Source organism: Caretta caretta, chromosome 5 (assembly GCF_965140235.1).
Source record: "Caretta caretta isolate rCarCar2 chromosome 5, rCarCar1.hap1, whole genome shotgun sequence".
Classification (NCBI taxonomy): domain Eukaryota; kingdom Metazoa; phylum Chordata; order Testudines; family Cheloniidae; genus Caretta; species Caretta caretta.
The window spans coordinates 6,385,252-6,403,445 of record NC_134210.1 but is presented as its reverse complement, the minus strand read 5'-3'; the positions used below and the strand labels follow the sequence as shown (position 1 = coordinate 6,403,445).

Sequence of the window (18,194 nt, the reverse complement as noted above, 5' to 3'; positions counted from 1 at the left end):
AGGATTCTCCCTATTATGTCTTAATTTTCTGCGTTAGGGTGCATAAGTATTGCAGCCTTTCTACCTTTTTATACCAGCACAATTGAAAATGAAGTGTCATCTGAAAGTTTCTCCCCCTGCCCCATGAAATATTTTATATATAGTCTAATGGAACACCTAAACTAACACAAACTGCGACCGGTGCTTTACACTACTCTTCCTCTTGCTGAACAGTTTAATTTCTTCTGCTGTGACTTGAGTGTGTTTTATAGTGGAATCAGGCAGTCAAATCCTTCTGTTCCTTTAATTATCTCTGCCCTGTCAGCTACATCACTAAAAAACAAGTTATGATTACACAATTCAGATACCCATAAACACTAGGCTGCGATAATATAATGTCCTGTGTTACTGGCTTTGTGGAAAGAGCTGTTTCAGGGAGGTTTAAAAAGATTTAAATAAGCCCAGCACTTTTAAATGTCTGGAAATCTAAAGATATCTTAACTATTCTTCAATATCTTAATCATTCTGTGGAATCATGATCTGGTATAATGGCCACTTTAAGTGAAAGGTTTGCTGCTCTGCGCAGTTGCTACTTCCTATTAATTGTGAATTAAAGCATAATTTAGCATGGCTGCATGCCAGCATGACAAGTAAAATTTGCAGACACTAACTCCAGTTGAACAGGGGAAAAGGCACTTAAAGATGCCTTTAAGTAACAAAGTCACTCAGCAAGCTGTACTTTAAAACTAATAGCCGAACGTCAAGTTGACAAACTGACATGGATTAAGAACTGAACTGTTGAAACAAAAAGGAAAAGTGCTTGCCTTCTAAATCTTACAGGGCAGAAGTGATGCTTGGTTATCGTTCTATTAGCATGCACTTTGGAGAGTTCGGGGCAGGTCTGGATACACATTCATTCCATTTTATGCTGCACAGTACTGAAAACACATTCGGCATAAATAATTCATAAATGCTTTGTCTGAAACTTAAGAGTCCAAAATGCCACATGGTTTTCAACTTTATTGCTGTTTGGTCTTTAGAACAGAAATAGACAATGGATGGATGAACTAGGTAACCCTGATAAGAACCCATCACTTAGAATTACACACTGGAAGTAAGAGTGAACATCTTCTAGCTTCAGATCCATGGAACAGCGCAGCCTTGGAGATAGTCACACACATGCTTATGTTAGCAGTCAGCTGTCATGGAACAGGGCAAGGGAGTGGGAAGAGTGCTCCCTTGGATGCTGGAAAGACCTCGATATAAAATAAAAGTATGTACTCAGAAAACGAATGCTTTGGTATTTTCAATTAATGGGCTGGGTACACCTCAGATGGAATTTGGGGCAGGAGAGGAGACTCACAAACAAAAGACATGGTGAGAAACCAACCAGATTTAAACAATGCATGAGAAGTTTTGAGGAATTACTGTATGGAGTGTAGTAGTAAGCAAAGAGTATTAAGAACGTAGTGCTTTTTGATAAACCCATTTCCTGATCACACAGTACATCACATGTGTCATTCACCCCGGCATTGCTCCTTATTTTTCACCAGCGTCACTTCATCATTGTTACTGTTGTTATTCTAGTATGAAACTGGAGCAATGCAGTGGAGAATAAGGCCCCGTGTGTCTATAGTGTATTATCTGTGCTAGATGGCCCAATCCTGCATGGAGCAGAGTGCCTTCAACTTCCACTGAAGTGACGGTGTTCTGCACTTTGCTGGATAGGGCCCTTAGATTGTATGTTCCTTGTGATGCTACATCTCACTGATGATGGATCTGATGTGTGCTTCAGGCTCAATCACACTTTTTAAAAATAATTAATTTACCCAGGAAAACTCAGCTCAGACAGCAGCTGCTTTTCAGTGAGATCCCATCCCTCACTCTTCTACTCACCTTCCAGTGGGCTGAGAGGGGCACAAGGACTTCCACGTGACTTACCAAAAGAAACCATTTGTGTTTAATTAGCTGGATTGGAACAGAGAATTTTCTTCCTTTCCAGCTCTTTACTTGATCTTAGTGCCTCCAGCAGTTTTCCCTTAGAGCAAGTGTCTGAACTAAACTAATGCCCACTGGAGACCACATGGCCTGGAGCTGTGGCAGTGAACAGAGAACCCCTAGAGGAACAGCATTCTGTTACATAAGTTCTGACAAACTCTCAGATGTGTACTCTATTATACAGGACTATGGACTAAAGGCAGTTCCATTCCTCTCCATTTGGGCTGCAGAGGTATAATTATAGCCATAGAAATCAACCAGGTACCACCAGCACAGTGTAAGTCAGCGTGTTAGAAAGGAGTCAAAGGGGGACACAACAGGGCTAGCGAGGAGTCACATGGTGAGCATAAGAACTCACGATAGGGCAAAACAGACCAGCAGACTTGACATGGCATTATAAGGCACCCTTAGAACAAGCCAGCAGTAAAGCCTGGAGTGTAGGGTACTTGCGCCAGGCTCCCCTGGGCTGTAGGCATTACATTCTAACAACCTATTTCAAAAACTGTACACAGGTGGTAGGTGTCACACTGAGATAAAATACCTGCTTTTTGCAGCTGAACAGATGGGTATGGAAGAGAAGTTTTAGTCTGTTAATTCCCAGCAATAACTAGTAAAGGCGTTCTTGGGCTCCTTGGGATTACTTTTCTAAACCATACACCTGTCGATACCCTGCACTTCTGTCACGCACTACCTGGTATCACGGATACGCTACAAAAAAATTAAGTAAGGATCTGAGTGCCTCAAGAGACATTAAGCTGCTCACTTCCAGGTTGCTTATTTGAATCCAACCCAGGCTGGAAGTGACCAAAAGCTGCTCCCAGCTACTGTGTGATGGGTTATTAAAATGAAATGGCAAGGCTCAGTTGATGTGTTCTCACCACAAAAACCACCACAACTGACAACCTTATTGGTAGCAACAGCAGAGGCCAAAGACTGAATGAATAATTAATGGATGTTCTTCTAGCACCAATGCCCACTTAATTTTATACAGAAAACTCAAAGGAAACAGATCTTTTAACTTACAAAAAAACCTCAAAAACCAAAACAAAATGAATGCGACCCAGGGACTTACCCTTCTATGCAACAACATGAAAAGAGTGCACGCAAGACAGTGAAGTCTGCAGGGCGTGAAATTAAAAATTTCACACAGATACAATGAAGTAATGATACAATGTTACAACCTTGGCACAAAAATCTTCTGGTTTGAGGAAAGTCAGTGTCGTGTGATGTTACGGTTTGTGCCCCAGTAGAAATGGCTTGCTGTTGAAAAGTCCATATAACAAAACATAAAGAGGTGAAGCAAGGGAATGTTTGGACAGTTAAAAGGGGGGGCTATATGTTCTACCCATTTAGGCATTTCTGAGGTACCCATCACTGTCATATCTAATTGCCATGTTATACTGAAGAAATGGCATACTACTCTCTCACATCTGGAAATCTAGGAGGTAAGATACGATTGGGGAACAAGTAAAAGGAGATTTGTTCCTAAGGGTCTTGAGGTTTGGGGTCTCTCTCATCAGACCAGTCTGCTATTTTGACTCTGAATCCTTCAAGTCTACCAAAAATGGTGCAGGAGTGTAGTCTTCAAGTTCCAAGTGTATGCATGAGAATAAGGATACACCCAACATTTACAAAGCATCAAGAAAGAATTGGGATGCAAGGCACTTGGGGTGATGCTCAGCAATCCTTACAGGAACTGCTTCACCAGCCACAGGTCAGAAAGGAAAGGAATGCTGGAATACTGAGTACATCCTGGTTTCCTTAACTGAGACAGTGCCCCCTGTTGGAACAAACTGCTCAGTACCTTAAGCTCCCAGGGAGTTCCCAATAGATCCATGTGCAGACACATGGGTTCAAGAGTTGGTCTGGTGCAACACTGAATTATCAGTCAATGTGCACAGTGTAGAAAGCATTTTACTTCCAAGAGTGAGAAAAATGTTTTCCAAAGTCACAAATTGTAAAGCTGCTCATCAGTTATGTTTCAGAGATATCTGATAGATTGACAGACACACAAACACCCTACAAAATGCATTCATGGCTCTGAATTGTAAGGAATAAAATTGGAATTCAGCACTACTACTCAGCTGAAAGCAGTATCTCTTGATCACAGGCACAGGAAGTTACAAACACAAGTACTACTGGCAATGTGAGTTGTGTGCAGAACTCACCCTTCTGGAAATTTACCTGAAAAAGTCAGTACAACGGTGCAAAGGTCATTTCTGACATGGCATGTTTCACTCTACTGATCCGAGACGGAACACATGGGGAAATGTACAGAAGAATGTGACTTACTTTTGCCTTTTACACACTTAATAAAATCTTCAAGTCTTCAGCTTATTACATTTTTAAAAATTTGACTCATTTCATTCCAGTAATTTCATTAGATTACAGTTCTACATCTTTATTAAAAAATCATCAAAATTGAAATGTTTCAGTAAACCCAATTTTGGTTTTAAGTAGTAAAAGTGGATTCAATGCAGATTAAGCAAAAATGAAAGTTAAAAGTATAATAGTATTAGAGTCTTTGAGAACCTTTTCTGAAAGAGTCCCTAAACCCACAGGAAATATTACAGGTGACTTTGGAATTCTGCTTTTAAATTTATTGATTTTACAAAAAAAAAATTAAACTATTCAAGACATATACATTTTAGGAGGCTGCTCTCACTAACTATTTTAGACATGTTTACATTAATATAAAGTCCTCTAAAATTTATGAATAGTAAGAGCCACTGGAGAAAGAACAACATAAGATAGTGTGCTAGTTAAAAAACACAAAGGTACTCCGTGTCAGGCAGAAACTAAACAATCACAATTAGTAAATTGCTTTATTTTCCTTTATATTTGTGCTTCCAAGTCATCACATTGTTTCCAGAGCAGTCAAAGTAAAAACAATAGTTTTTACTTTTTCTTTGTGACCTTCAGTAAAAATGTACCAACTGATCAGAATCATAAAATACATCTGAATTATTATTACATAAACCTCAGAACTGACAAGGATAGAGAAGCGTGTATGTTACACTCAGTAATCTAAGTTCCTGAAATAATGAGATAAACCAGTGTCTGCGATTAAATGTGGAATGTGTGATATCAGGGGGGGAGGAGGGGATATTTTGTTTTGCTTAAGAAGCTCAACTGAATACTGATGAGATAACTTGAGAACCCCAGTCACAGTGTGTGACAAAAACAAATTTACCCAAGAGTGTATGTTTTTGAATAGGACCATCTGATTTAGGAAGAGAAACAGAATCAGTCACATCCTGAGGTGGAAATTGATGGATTCAGCTTAAACAAAGAACCACAAGTTGACATAACAAATCTCCTTGCCACAGCTGGAGGTGGGGCTAACGGGGACTATGTTCTCATCTATTCCTAAAGTTCCCTTCAAATTTGTACCAAGCATTGGAAGACATGTTGTATGATTCAATCCTCAAGAAACACTGGAAGCATCTAATACAAAGATTTAACTACCTTAAACAGTTCTCCAGATTTTCAGCATGCTATGCAATGCAACATTGTCATGAATAATAGCGGATGTCTGAGTGTGCAGAGATGTATTCTTAGTATCTATTTCATTATCTTTTTCTTGAAGAGTTGGAGCCTGATTCTCTTGTCATTTGGCCCTAGTGTAACTTCATTTTCTTCAGTGACGTTATTCCTGATATACATCATCGTCAGCATATGGAGCTTTAGATTTTGATTTTTTCACACAAGATACTTCTATCCCAAGAACATTAAGAGATGAATGCATATTTCCCAAAATATTCTCCGTCCTATTAAGAACCATAGACAAAGACTGAGGATACACTAACTAAAGGAAGTAAAACCAGACTGAGAAACAAAACCAAAACAAATAAATAAACAAAAAGACAGTCCCCGTCCCCCCCCCCCAAAAAACCCACCCCTTTGTTTTAAAGTTAGGAGGATGGAAAATTTCTCCTGATTTAGACACTATTATATTTCCTACAATCTCTGTTATTCTCTGGAAATTCTTCATTGGGGAGGATTTTGCCCTCATGGTGAGCCATCAACACCTGGCCTGGATTATTCAAGTAACTAAAATCACCTACTTTTATCATTCATTGCTTCAAGGCATCTCTAGTTGCCCAGCCAAGTATAAAAGAAAAAGACCTAATATAATATATGACTACCTATGAAAAAGGAAAGCTTAATGCTTTTTCTTACTTGCTTACTTGCTTTTCTTACTTGTCAAGGAATATCCCCCTCATAAGAGCAATCAAATGACAAGGGGCTAATGTGGCCAAATAGAAGCACATGCTAAACTTATCCTTACAAAAACAAACAAAACAAATGCCTACCCCAGAAAAATCTCCACTACAGTAGAACCTCAGAGTTATGAACACCAGAGTTACGAACAGACCAGTCAATCACATGCCTCATTTGGAACCAGAAGTATGCAATCAGGCAGCAGCAGAGACAAAAATAAATAAAAAGCAAGTACAGTACAGTACTGCGTTAAACATACTATTAAAAAAATAAATAAAGGGAAAACTGCATTTTTCTTCTGTATAGTAAAAATTTCAAAGCTGTATTAAGTCAGTGTTCACAGTTGTAAACTTTTGAAAGAACAATCAAAGTTTTGTTCGGAGTTACGAACAACCTCCATTCCTGAAGGGTTCGTAATTCTTTGAGGTTCTCCTGTATGTAATTCCACCTGTTATTAAAGCATAGTTTTGCCCTAGTCTTGATGTCACAACTGGGTGGGGAGGGATAGAGGGAACCACAATGGGCAGCACCTCTGTGTGCTCCCTGCATCAGCAAACATCAGCATAATTCTAAAATCAGACTTCAAATTTCCTCTGCGGCTTTGTGGGTCCCAGCTAACGAGAACACCTGGTGGTAGAGAAGGGCCCAGTGGCCATCTCAAGCATTGGAAACATTGCCTTCACCTTAAACTCTGTTGTTCCCACCCATCGATGATGTCACTCTTGGGAGGGGCTTGCCACAGCAGGGGCAACTCTCACCTCTCTCTCAGACCTCCTTTGTTAACATCATCAAGTATGTTCTGGTAGCCCTGGACATAATCAGGATCAGGCCCTCCTGTGATAGGTGCTGTACACACATCCCATCTCTTCACCAAAGAGTTCACTCTCTAAGAATCCACTAGAACTCAATGATTCATAACAGGAAAAATTACTTATGCTTCTTTTACATCAGTCCTGTGGTCATGCTGCATTTAGACTAGCCCTGCCTTCATACTTACCAATTCATAATTAAAATATGATAAAAGAAGTCAAAATACAAATAGATGAGCTTAGTTGTGGTGCTGCTATTCAAAAGAGAGTGAAACTAAGTATCGCAATGTGTAATTTACTATCTGGCTGATATGGGGTTTGGGGATTTCAAGACATAAGAACAGAGCAAAATGGTTCATCACTATGTCAGCAATCTCCCCTCCCCCTGAATTCCCTTGTGAAAGACATTGCTATCCATGGCAAATTATTTTTATTACAAAGTTAGAGCACTTCTACTGTAAGGATGGCAGGAGCAGTGAACACCGGAATAGGCAGGGAACACACTCTCTTTTGGGCATCTCCTAACAGCTGCAGGTCCCAAGGGCCCTTGCTACCTAGCTAAATGGGGGAGGAAGAGTAGGATCTCTCAGGAGCACAGCTGGATCGTAGGGGCAGAATCTCCTCTCCCTGGTAGGAGCATCTTTCACAGACCTTTGAACATGAGTGATATTTAGCTTGAGCTCCTCCTGCACAATCTTTCACTGTTGGCCCTCTAAATGCAGGATGACAGAATGCAATTGAAAAAAGCATGGAGGATTCACCAAGAAATAATGAAGGAGTGGCCACGGTGCTAGGAGGAGAACCGGGAGAGGACATTGTCATCACAGCCGAAGAAGGATGAGGTGTAGTGAAGGAGGGTACGACTGACAATGCCAGAGGCACCAGAGAAGTCAAAGAGGAGGAGGATGGAGTAGCGGCCTTAAAATTTGTCCAAGTAGAGACTGCGAGAAACCTAGATGAGAGGAGTGATGTGGGTGAGGATCCAGAACTCCATTGGAGGAGAGGAACTTGAGCCAGGAAAGGCAGTGAAGGAAAGAAGAAAGATGGGACGGTACTAGAGAGGCAGCCGTTGCTTCGGAATGGGGTTTTTTGATGTTGGAGGAGAGCAGAGCATGGGGAGGAGCCAGAGGACAGGGAGTACTTCTCTTTGTTTCATTGTTCTAAGTCGCCAGCTGTTTGGTTACACACACAAATGGAAACTAGACTGAAACCACTAAACTGATTTTCACCTTTGACCTAACATGGGATTTGGAGTGAGTAGGAAAGGCCAGTGCAAGAAACATACAGTGCATAAGAATGGTGTCATCTTAAGAAGCAGACCAAAAGGGTTAAGTCAGCTTTGTAATATGATTTGTACTCTACTTTCCTTTGCTTATTATTACTTTCAAACCATAATCAACTTATTGTCACACCACTGAGTGATGGAAACCTTGCCAGCTACTTCAAAAATTGACAAGGTTTCTGTTGCACGGAACAATCCCAAAAGACATTTCCACTCATTTTAATATAAAATCCTGTCAGATCCACACAGCTGAATAGGGGGAAAACGTTTAAGGAATATACAGCTGTAATAGTCCTCCCCCAGCTAGTCAAGTCTGGAATAAAAGACGATCAAAAAAACTTGAAGATCTAGTGCTAGATTAATGCAAATATCTGCCTGTTTGCCAGTGTACTTTTTGATTAAACTGGCATACATCAAGTACAATTAGAAAGGTTATTTATAACTAAGAAATACATAATTCTGCATTTTGATGAGGGTGACAATTACAGCTGACAGTTACTAATTAACATTAATCCTTTTGCACTGGGAGTCAGAATTTCCTGGTGGGATTTTTGTTGTCTGCAATGGACACAACAAAACTGCCATCGCCAAGCAGTTGTCAGTACAAGCAAGTGTTCTCTGTACTCATAACAAAAATAATAAAGTCTCCATTCATGTTTGAAATTAGATAACCTCAGGTATTTGTACAGAATACCATTTCACAATTAAGCCTGTGACTACAGCATTAAATATAATTACGCATGGCATTTTCATGGTTAAACCCAATTCCAGGGTCTCCCAAGAGTATGTTTCCTAGGATAATGGCTGTTTTCAGCCCCAGGTCACAAATCTCCCACTGTTTAACTTGTTTTCTCATTCCAATTTCAGGTTCTCATCTATGTTTATCTGGCCTGGGGAGTTTAAAGATTTTAACCACACTAATAAACACTGCAGATGTGGAGTGGTCTTTCCCCCGTCTCCAACATTTTCAGAAGCAGCATGGCGGTGCAAATACTGAAGATGCAGCTGATGATGCATATCAGTTTGCTACAGCTGCATATCCAAGATGTGGCAAAAATCAGTTCATTTTTTCCCTTTACCTACTAAACCAGGAACATTTTGGTTTTGAAAACAAATCTGACTTTCCAATTCCAACCTTCCAAAATTGCTTGGTTCCTTTGCCTGGTTTTTTTAAAATTTACACCCCCATAGTGTCCCCAAACATAATTTTACACCATAAAAATTGTTGACCTAATCAGATGTTTCCATCTCTATGATTCGATAAAAGACAAAAACAGATTTTGTATGCATGCATTATCAAGAGGCAAATTATCAGCATTACAATCTCAGCCATTGCCTTTTCAAGCAAATACAACAGAAAATTCACTTATGGCCCTTTTTCCAACTGCTTTGAAACAGAAGTAGAGACCTGGTCCAAATCTAGTCTAGGTCAGAATCTGTGTTTCAACATAGTTCATCCACTCCATAAAGCCCCTGAATAAAGAGAGTCAAGGTGCTTACCATTTGGGTCGACTGATTGAGTTGGAATCAATGTGGATACAAATAAATGAGGTGTCAGAAAAGGAGCTCTGCAAGATCTAAGTAAACCAAACCATAATGTACTACTTACAAAGTGTTGTAATTTTCACATTTATTTTGTAAGCTTTAAATAGATGGGTTATTTCTACATACGGAGGTGCCCAACTAAAATCGAGATAAGTGATATTAATGTCCTATGGCCAGTATTATTGAACCTCGAAAGCAATAAACTATGAGTCGATAAATATTACATTTGCAACATAGTTAACATTCTTCTACTGTCTCTGGCACTTATTACACATTGTAACCACAAGTCTACAATACATTATTCATATTTGGGGTGTCACTGAGTGATGGATTGCTGTAAGAGAGGCTGTCCTTTAAATAAATCAACAAATAAAAATGCAAATGTTAACATTTTCAGCCACAACTTTTTCCATCTTGAATGGGGAATGAAAATTTAACATTATATCGACAGCCAGCAGAGAGAACAATTAACAGCCTACACTGTGAATACGAGAGATTAATTTGCCAGTGTCTGGTTTTATCACTCGCATAAGCAACTATATTGGACTTTTCGTGCTGTTAGCTCTCCTTGGGGAACAGAGAAAACTTGTTTCCTATCATGTTCACCACCTCATTCACTGCCCCTCTCCACACACCCTCTTAATTCCTTAAAATGGTTACAAGTTGGACATGGAGTGGCAGATGTTTTTTCTCCTTTTGAATCTTAATTTGTGTCTGATACCAAGAAAAAAAAGTTTCCTTTCCTTCAGAAGTTTTTGCTTCTACAAGATCTCTATAGAAGGAAGAACTTAGTACCGAATAACATTTTAAGAGCAGAAACACATTTAGGCATCCATGGCACTTGCATCTCAAAAGCAGCTAATGTATATGCAAAGTTAATGCTTTTTCACATCACTGTTTCATTTATAAGTATTCAGTATAATGAATCGATTGTACAGCATGCCAATGTGCACTGTTAAATATACTCTGTGCATTACATTTGACATCAAATATTAATTTGCTGCAACAACCCTGAATACTCATCTTCCTCATGTGAGATGTGTTAGGCAATTGGGTAAGTAATTCTGTTTTTATAATCCCCCCAAACACAAATTAACACAATGTAATCTGTTGGTAAAATTCCAAAAGGCCTTTGTAGTCTAACTGATAATAGTATAGATGGGGTGTTATTTAATGTACAGGTTGCAAGAACTTTTGGACATTGAAATAAAAGTGATTTAAAAGGAACTCAACTTCAAAAACATTCAATTAGCATTAAAGGCCTGATTTAAAGCTGCAGCTAGAAAATGTAGGATTAATACTAAAACTCCAGGTTATCACCCAATCCCTTAAATTCATCTGACTGTACCTAAACTCAGCAGAAATAATTTTACTTAGTTGCCGTAAGAGAGAAAGAGACTGCATTTCAGCAGAGTTCTCCGATGCTGTTCAAAACCTCCTAGCTTCTTTTTGCGTCTGACTGGTTGGCACTGTCTTAGGACTTACCAAGTCAGACCCTGACACTGCATCTGCATGGGAGACACCCCTGAGCCTTCACAGTATCCCAAAGGCTTCATTGGGGATCTGTGCAGATGAAGGAGTTTTCTGCACAGAGCCAGCTGCACAACTGGTGCTTCTGAAGAAAGTGTCTGACTTTATATTTTCACTTATAACCATTATAACCTATTTTGCAACAGGCCATTTGTTTTGCTGAGCTCAGAGGTCTGTTATATCAGAGATGAGGCCTAGTTACTGTAGAACCTTCTTGAATCCCTTCACTTAGGCCTTGTCTACACTAGTTTTGTCGACAGAAGTCAGCGTGGAGACAGAAGTCAGCGTGGAGAGCTCATGGTGCATCTTTCAAGCTGACCATGGCAGCTCCATGCAGAAAACACTCTGCCGCTTGTTGGAGTTGTTGCATCTGCTGGCACTGTGGGAAGAGGAGGCTGTGCAGTCCCAGTTCTGCTCCAGCCATAAGAACTTTGATACCTATAGTCAGATTTCTCATGGCATGTTGTATAAAGGCTATGAACAGGACACACATCAGTGCCATGTCAAGATAAAGGAGCTCAGGTAGGTGTACCAGAAAGCAAGGGAGTCAAACCACTGCTCTGTGCTGCACCAAAGACCTGCCGCTTCTATAAGGAGCTTGACACCATCCTCAGTGGTGACCCCACCTCCACCACCGAGAGCCCCATGGATACTTCAACGGGGCTGGAGACAGTGGACTCAACCCTGAGAACGAAGTCATGGACGAGGAGGTCGAGTTGGAGGACAATGCAGACCACACGCAGAGTCATCTGGTGGTACTGCGAGTCAGGACCTTTTTTTATTGCAAGACCACAAATGCCTGCAATACCATAGAGAAGTACCCCTTTCTATTAATGTACTCTGTTGCAGGATGGTCCAGGGCCAAAACTGGGACATACATGCAATCTATCACCCCGCCACAGTTAGGGAATCCCACTGCTGCAAAGCCATCCACTATTTCATGCATATTGCCAAGAGTCACAGTCCTTCGTAGGAGGATGCGATTAATGGCTCTGCACCCTTGCATTAATGCAGTCCCAGCAGTGGACTGCCTGACTTCAAACTGATTCATGACTGACCGGTAGCAGTCTGGAGTTGCTAGCTTCCACACAGCAATCGCCACGCGCTTCTCCACTGAGAAGGCAGCTCTCATTTTGGTGTCCAGTGCTGGGGAGAGCTCTGCACACAGTTCCAGCAAGGTGCCTTTCCTCATCCAAAAGTTCTGCAGCCACTGCTCCTCATCCCAAACCTGCAGAATGATGTGATCCCACCACTCAGTGCTTGTTTCCCAAGCCCAAAAGCAACAGTCCACAATGTGCAACTGCTCCGTGAGTGCCAAAAGAAATCTAGTGGTGTTTCTTCCCACGTCACACAGCATGTAAGGCACCTCTGATTCCATTTCAGATTGGGTGCTCATTATACACTGCATGACCAGCCACGACGCGTTCATAAGTGACCACAAAAGTAGAAAGCAATGCAGGATCCATCCTTTCAGACAGAGATGGTGGGTGCACAGGAAACAAGGGTAATAGAAAAATGTCGTGAAACACAGTCAGACGCCTGTAGAATGATGGAAGAGAGGAACGTGATCAGGAACAGTCAACATGGATTCACAAAGGGCAAGTCATGCATGACCGAACTGATTGCCTTCTAGGATGAGATAACTGTGGATATGGAGAAAGTGGTGGACATGATATATCTTGACTTTAGCAAAGCTTTTGATACGGTCCGCAGCAGTATTCTTGCCTGCAAATTAAAAAAGTATGGATTGGATGAATGGACTATAAGGCAGATAGAAACCTGGCTAGATCATTGGGCTCAGTGGGTAGTGATCAACGGCTCGATGTCTAGTTGGCAGCCGGTATCAAGCAGAGTGCCCCAAGGGTTGGTCCTGGGGCCAGTTTTGTTCAACATCTTCATTAATGATCTGGATGATGGGATGGATTGCATCCTCAGCAAGTTTGTGGATGACACTAAGCTGGGGGGAGAGGTAGATATGCTGGAGGGTAGGGATAGGGTCCAGAATGACCTAGACAAATTGGAGGATTGGGCCAAAAGAAATCTGATGAGGTTCAACAAGGACAAGTGCAGAGTCCTGCACTTAGGAAGGAAGAATCCCATGCACTGCTACAGGCTGGGGACCGACTGGCTAAGCAGCAGTTCTGCAGAAACGGACCTGGGGATTACAGTGGACAAGAAGCTGGATATGAGTCAACAGTGTTCCCTTGTTGCCAAGAAGGCTAATGGCATATTGGGCTGCATTAGTAGGAGCATTGACAGCAGATCAAGGGAAGTGACTATTCCCCTCTATTCGGCACTGGTGAGGCCACATCTGCAGTACTGCATCCAGTTTTGGGCCCCCCACTACAGAAAGGATGTGGACAAATTGGAGAGAGTCCAGCAGCGGGCAATGACAATCATTAGCGGGCTGGGGCACATGACTTATGAGGAGAAGCTGAAGGAACTGGGCTTAGTCTGCAGAAGAGAAGAGTGAGGGGGGACTTGATAGCAGCCTTCAACTACCTGAAAGGGGGTTCCAAAGAAGTTCCAAAGAGTGAGGCTGTTCTTAGTGGTGGCAGTTGACAGAACAAGGAGTAATGGTCTCAAGTTGCAGTGGGGAGGTCTAGGTTGGATATTAAGAAAAAGTATTTCACTAGGAGGGTGGTGAAGCACTGGAATGGGTTACGTAGGGGGTGGGGTTGGAATCTCCATCCTTAGAGGTTTTTAAGGCCCAGCTTGACAAAGCCCTGGCTGGGATGATTTAGTTGGGGTTGGTCCTGCTTTGAGCAGGGGGTTGGACTAGATGACCTCCTGAGGTCCCTTCCAACCCTAATCTTCTATGCTTCTATGGGATGAAAAAAACTGCACCATGGGACATTGAGCACGCACTCATGATGCATGGTGATCCATTCCGCCTTCCCACAACTCTTAGCCGCAGAAGGTGGCGAGTAGCACAGTAGAATAGCGACCCACAGTGCACTGTTCTCTTTGTTGATGCTAGAGCACCAACTGTGGATATGGTCTGCTGACAGGAGCATTGTGTGAATATGCACAAGCTTTGCAATTATACCAATTTTTGATTGTTGGCGTAACATGCATCAAAAAAACTTTGTCGTGTAGACAATACCTTAGTGGAAAATGTAAAATTAGGATTGTGATATGAGGTTTAATAAAGGTCATAGCCTCTATTTCAGGGCTTCCTTCCCTACTGACATTTCCTTGCAGGTCACAGCCAAAAATACTGTCTTGCCTCTGGAAAACAAGAAGGGAGTGAGAGGAGTGAACAGATTCTGCAGTCACTCCTGGCCACCTGAGAGGATGATACTTTACAGCAGGCAGAGAAATTATGTTCTTAGGACAGGAACAGGGTTCACTCTTCTTCCAATAAGGCCACTAGCCCCTTGTTAGAGTCTGCCCAACCTGAACCTTGTTTATGGGTTTGCAGTGAAAGCCAAGCCTGCATCAACCAGAGTTTAAAAACTTCAGGATATGCAATGGAAAAGCTTCCCATACCTGCTGTGAACCAAACCTTGAGACATTTGCACAGATGCAAACACCTGACTTGCAAGTAGTTTAAATTTAACACACCATGCTGTGTCATGGCAGGCATGCATGTGAGCTACTTTCCGATGTCAATATCTCAGATACCGAAACAGGGTCCATCTAATACCCCTTAAAAGTAGCTTATTAATGTTCATTCTGGAAGACAAATCTTGGGCATCTAGAATTAAGACTATTAAGCATCTCAAAACTCAACACCTCTATTTCTAACACCTACCGCCAGTTTCACTCCACCCTTTTTGTCCCAGGGGTGATTCATTCACAGTGAAGGCAGGAGGTAACACCACTCTGTCTTTCTCAGGGGAGGTAGATTTAACACCCAATGAGAGCTCCTCTAGAACACCACCAAGAGAGGCTACAGAACCAGCACATCATCTAGCCACCCTAGCCATAGCTACTTATCCAACCAGCATCCCCCATTTTCTGAAGCTGAGCTAGCAACCTTGTGCCCCTCATTGGCAGGGAGGTTGCAGACACTTTCTAACACCTTGCTCCTGGCAGATTTTCTACCGTAGCTGCCCAATACCAGGATTTATGCTAGTTAGGGCTGGCATAAACCTGAACTGAATCTAGCCCCTATAAGCTTAAATAGTGAAAAGTAATTAGATTACATCTACTGCAGATTAATTAAATATGTTCTTAGGCTCAGGCTTTGTACAGCAAGTTTCAGTCCCAAGAAAACGGTTGTAGTTAAACTTAATCTCTCAAATTGTGGATTATAAAAAACATGCTGACAGACCCTTAACTTTCGTGGCACAAAAGAGCTATAATTCTCAATATTGATTAATTTAGTGAGTTAAACTTGCAGTCTGAGCTTGTAATCATTCAGTGATAAATTTAGACTATGCATGCAGGGTTTTTTTGATGAAGAATAAAATCAGCTTTAGGCCTCCACAGAAACACTTGTCCATTTACCATTTTCAATTAGAGAAGCCCATGAGTAAGGAAAAGCACAACATGGCTGTTTAACCTGGTCAATTACACTTACACAAGTACCAACAGAGACAGAGAAAAGCAAAGATCATAGAGAAGCCTGGAATTTGTCAGATTTTTTTATTCACTAATATGACGATTGACTAATTAGATTTATTTGACTGATCACTTCCTGTATGTGACATAATTTTTAATGTTATATCTCAATGATTATTTTATGCTCCCATGCGGTTAGTATGGACCTTCTCTTGTTTTCAATCAGATTCCTTTTTCTGTACGACTTGATTTCTACAGTATAATTTTCTACAGTATAGTTTTCTTATACCTTCTCCTCATTGCTTGTAGGAGAGTTTCAGCCTTGTTTCTAAATTGTCACTAGAAAATACCCAACAATATCTCACAGACACTCATCATTAGATAATGGTGGCTTCTGAAGATAATGCTTTATTGCAGTTTTGTGCTTTTGTTTAAACATGTAGTTGTGGAAAGCAGAACCCTTCTATCTGTCTAGGTTTTATATCCTTCCAGAAATATCATCCTTTTTTTTCCAAAAGAAAAAAAAATGTTGTTTACGTTACTGAATAAGTACAAATTTGTAATATTAATAATAGTTTTTCACCTATTATATGTCACAAGTTCCCTCAGAAGACAGAAATGAAATGCCAGCCTCTACCAAGAATGTAGGGATGATACAGAATTTAGTCCATTGGGTTAAAAAAAAAATTAAACACTGATTCAGCTGCCAAGCCTTTAGTTTCTTCAAGTAATTTTTAACTCTTCTTGTGAACTGTGTCGTACATTTTATTCATCTGTTGCACAGAGCAATCAAACTAGTATTCTATAACATTGTATATTCCTGTAGTACCATACTCTGACTCATTTAGTTTAACTAAAGATTTTGTTGAAACAAAGTGTAAGCGTGGGGTGTATTTTTTATTTTTTTTTAAATACTCACGACTAGAATTGTAATCCCCCAAAAAGGCAAAGTTGTTTTTCAGTCCAACAAGGGTAACGACAATTCAGCTTTCTTCTTTTTCTTTGGAATAAGAGGGATAATGCTGCTCCCCCAAAGCCTTTATAGCTGATGTATAGTATAATCAGGAATTGCTGACTTAATGTGATTTTGTAGCTGGTCATTAAACACAAAATAACATTTCTACAAAATATTTTAAAAGAAATGTCATTGGAAAAAATATGAGGGGGAGGGGTATTAAAATCTTCAAGTGGATTTAAAACCTAACCAGGGTTAATGCCATCCCTTTAAACTATTTACAAAGTATTTAATGTCAGGACTTGGAACTTAAAATACCTTCTGGTATTTAAAATTAAAACATTAGAACTTGGCATATTCCTGCTTTTCTAATTCTAACAAGCAATTTAAGGCTTACTATAAATGTCAAAGGACATGGCAGTTTTTAGTTTATATTATCCACCTTGCGTTAACATGAAATATCAGAGAAACTCAGCCACTTCCCTGCATCTTGGGCAATATGATGGTTGCCTTTGCAGAATCTTAAACCAGAGATTACCCAGCAGCTTACCGTGATGTGTCATGCTGGATTGGTGATGTGGCTGTGGTTACAAGCTCTTTTCTGCTGCCTGTCAGTACAGGAGATGTAGCTGCATCCTTTCTAGATCCTGACGCTGTCCCTGTGGAAAGGGGAAGAGGTAATCAAGCTGGGTATTAGAGGCTGGAAAGTTTTGGACAGCTCCTTCACTGTTTGCATTATTACATAACATAAGGCCCAAAAGTTGTGCCACTCTTCAGGGTACTGTATATACAATGAGACAGCAACCAAAGGATTTGTTACCAGTTGACAGGTGCTGTGCATAAAATACATTTTCAGGATCACGTTGAATGATATTTTCATAATATGCCATCCATTGCAGTCTGTACATTACGACCAGGTTTCCAAAGTTTGACAGACTTGCATTGCCATCACGGCTTGGAATGTCCACCGTACCAATTTTAGTTGAAAGCTCTCATAAGCTTCCACAAGAAGTTACATTTTCCTTGTCTTCTTTTTAACTATATCCATGAGAATATATGGATCCCAAACCACAAAACTCTTGGTCTGTCCCTCTCTCCTTCCCTCCCAAAAAGGTAACAACATTGTGCACTTAGCTTACTACAATGCCTTTCATTAGAGCATCACTAACAATGATTAGCTCCCCACAGCACCCTTGTGAAGTTGGTAAGGATTACTGGTAAGGATTATTTCTAAATGGGTAAATTAAAGTTAAGTGAGTCTGCACAGAAAGTTGGTGGCAGAGCTAGGAATACATGACAGGCTATTGGACTAGATGGACCACTGGTCTAATCCTGCATGGCAATTCCTATACATTCTGACTGC

General features: G+C 40.7%; 1 protein-coding gene across 5 annotated transcripts in view; it reads right to left on the bottom strand.

Moving 5' to 3' along the window:
• KIAA1328 (KIAA1328 ortholog) overlaps window positions 1–18,194 on the bottom strand; it is a 296,689-nt gene that overhangs the window by 45,485 nt on the left and 233,010 nt on the right. For all 5 annotated transcript variants that reach the window (XM_075128343.1, XM_048849784.2, XM_048849783.2 and 2 more), the window contains one exon: window positions 17,382–17,490. In XM_075128343.1, coding sequence (XP_074984444.1) covers window positions 17,382–17,490 — 109 coding nt within the window. The remainder of the gene's footprint in view (window positions 1–17,381; window positions 17,491–18,194) is intronic.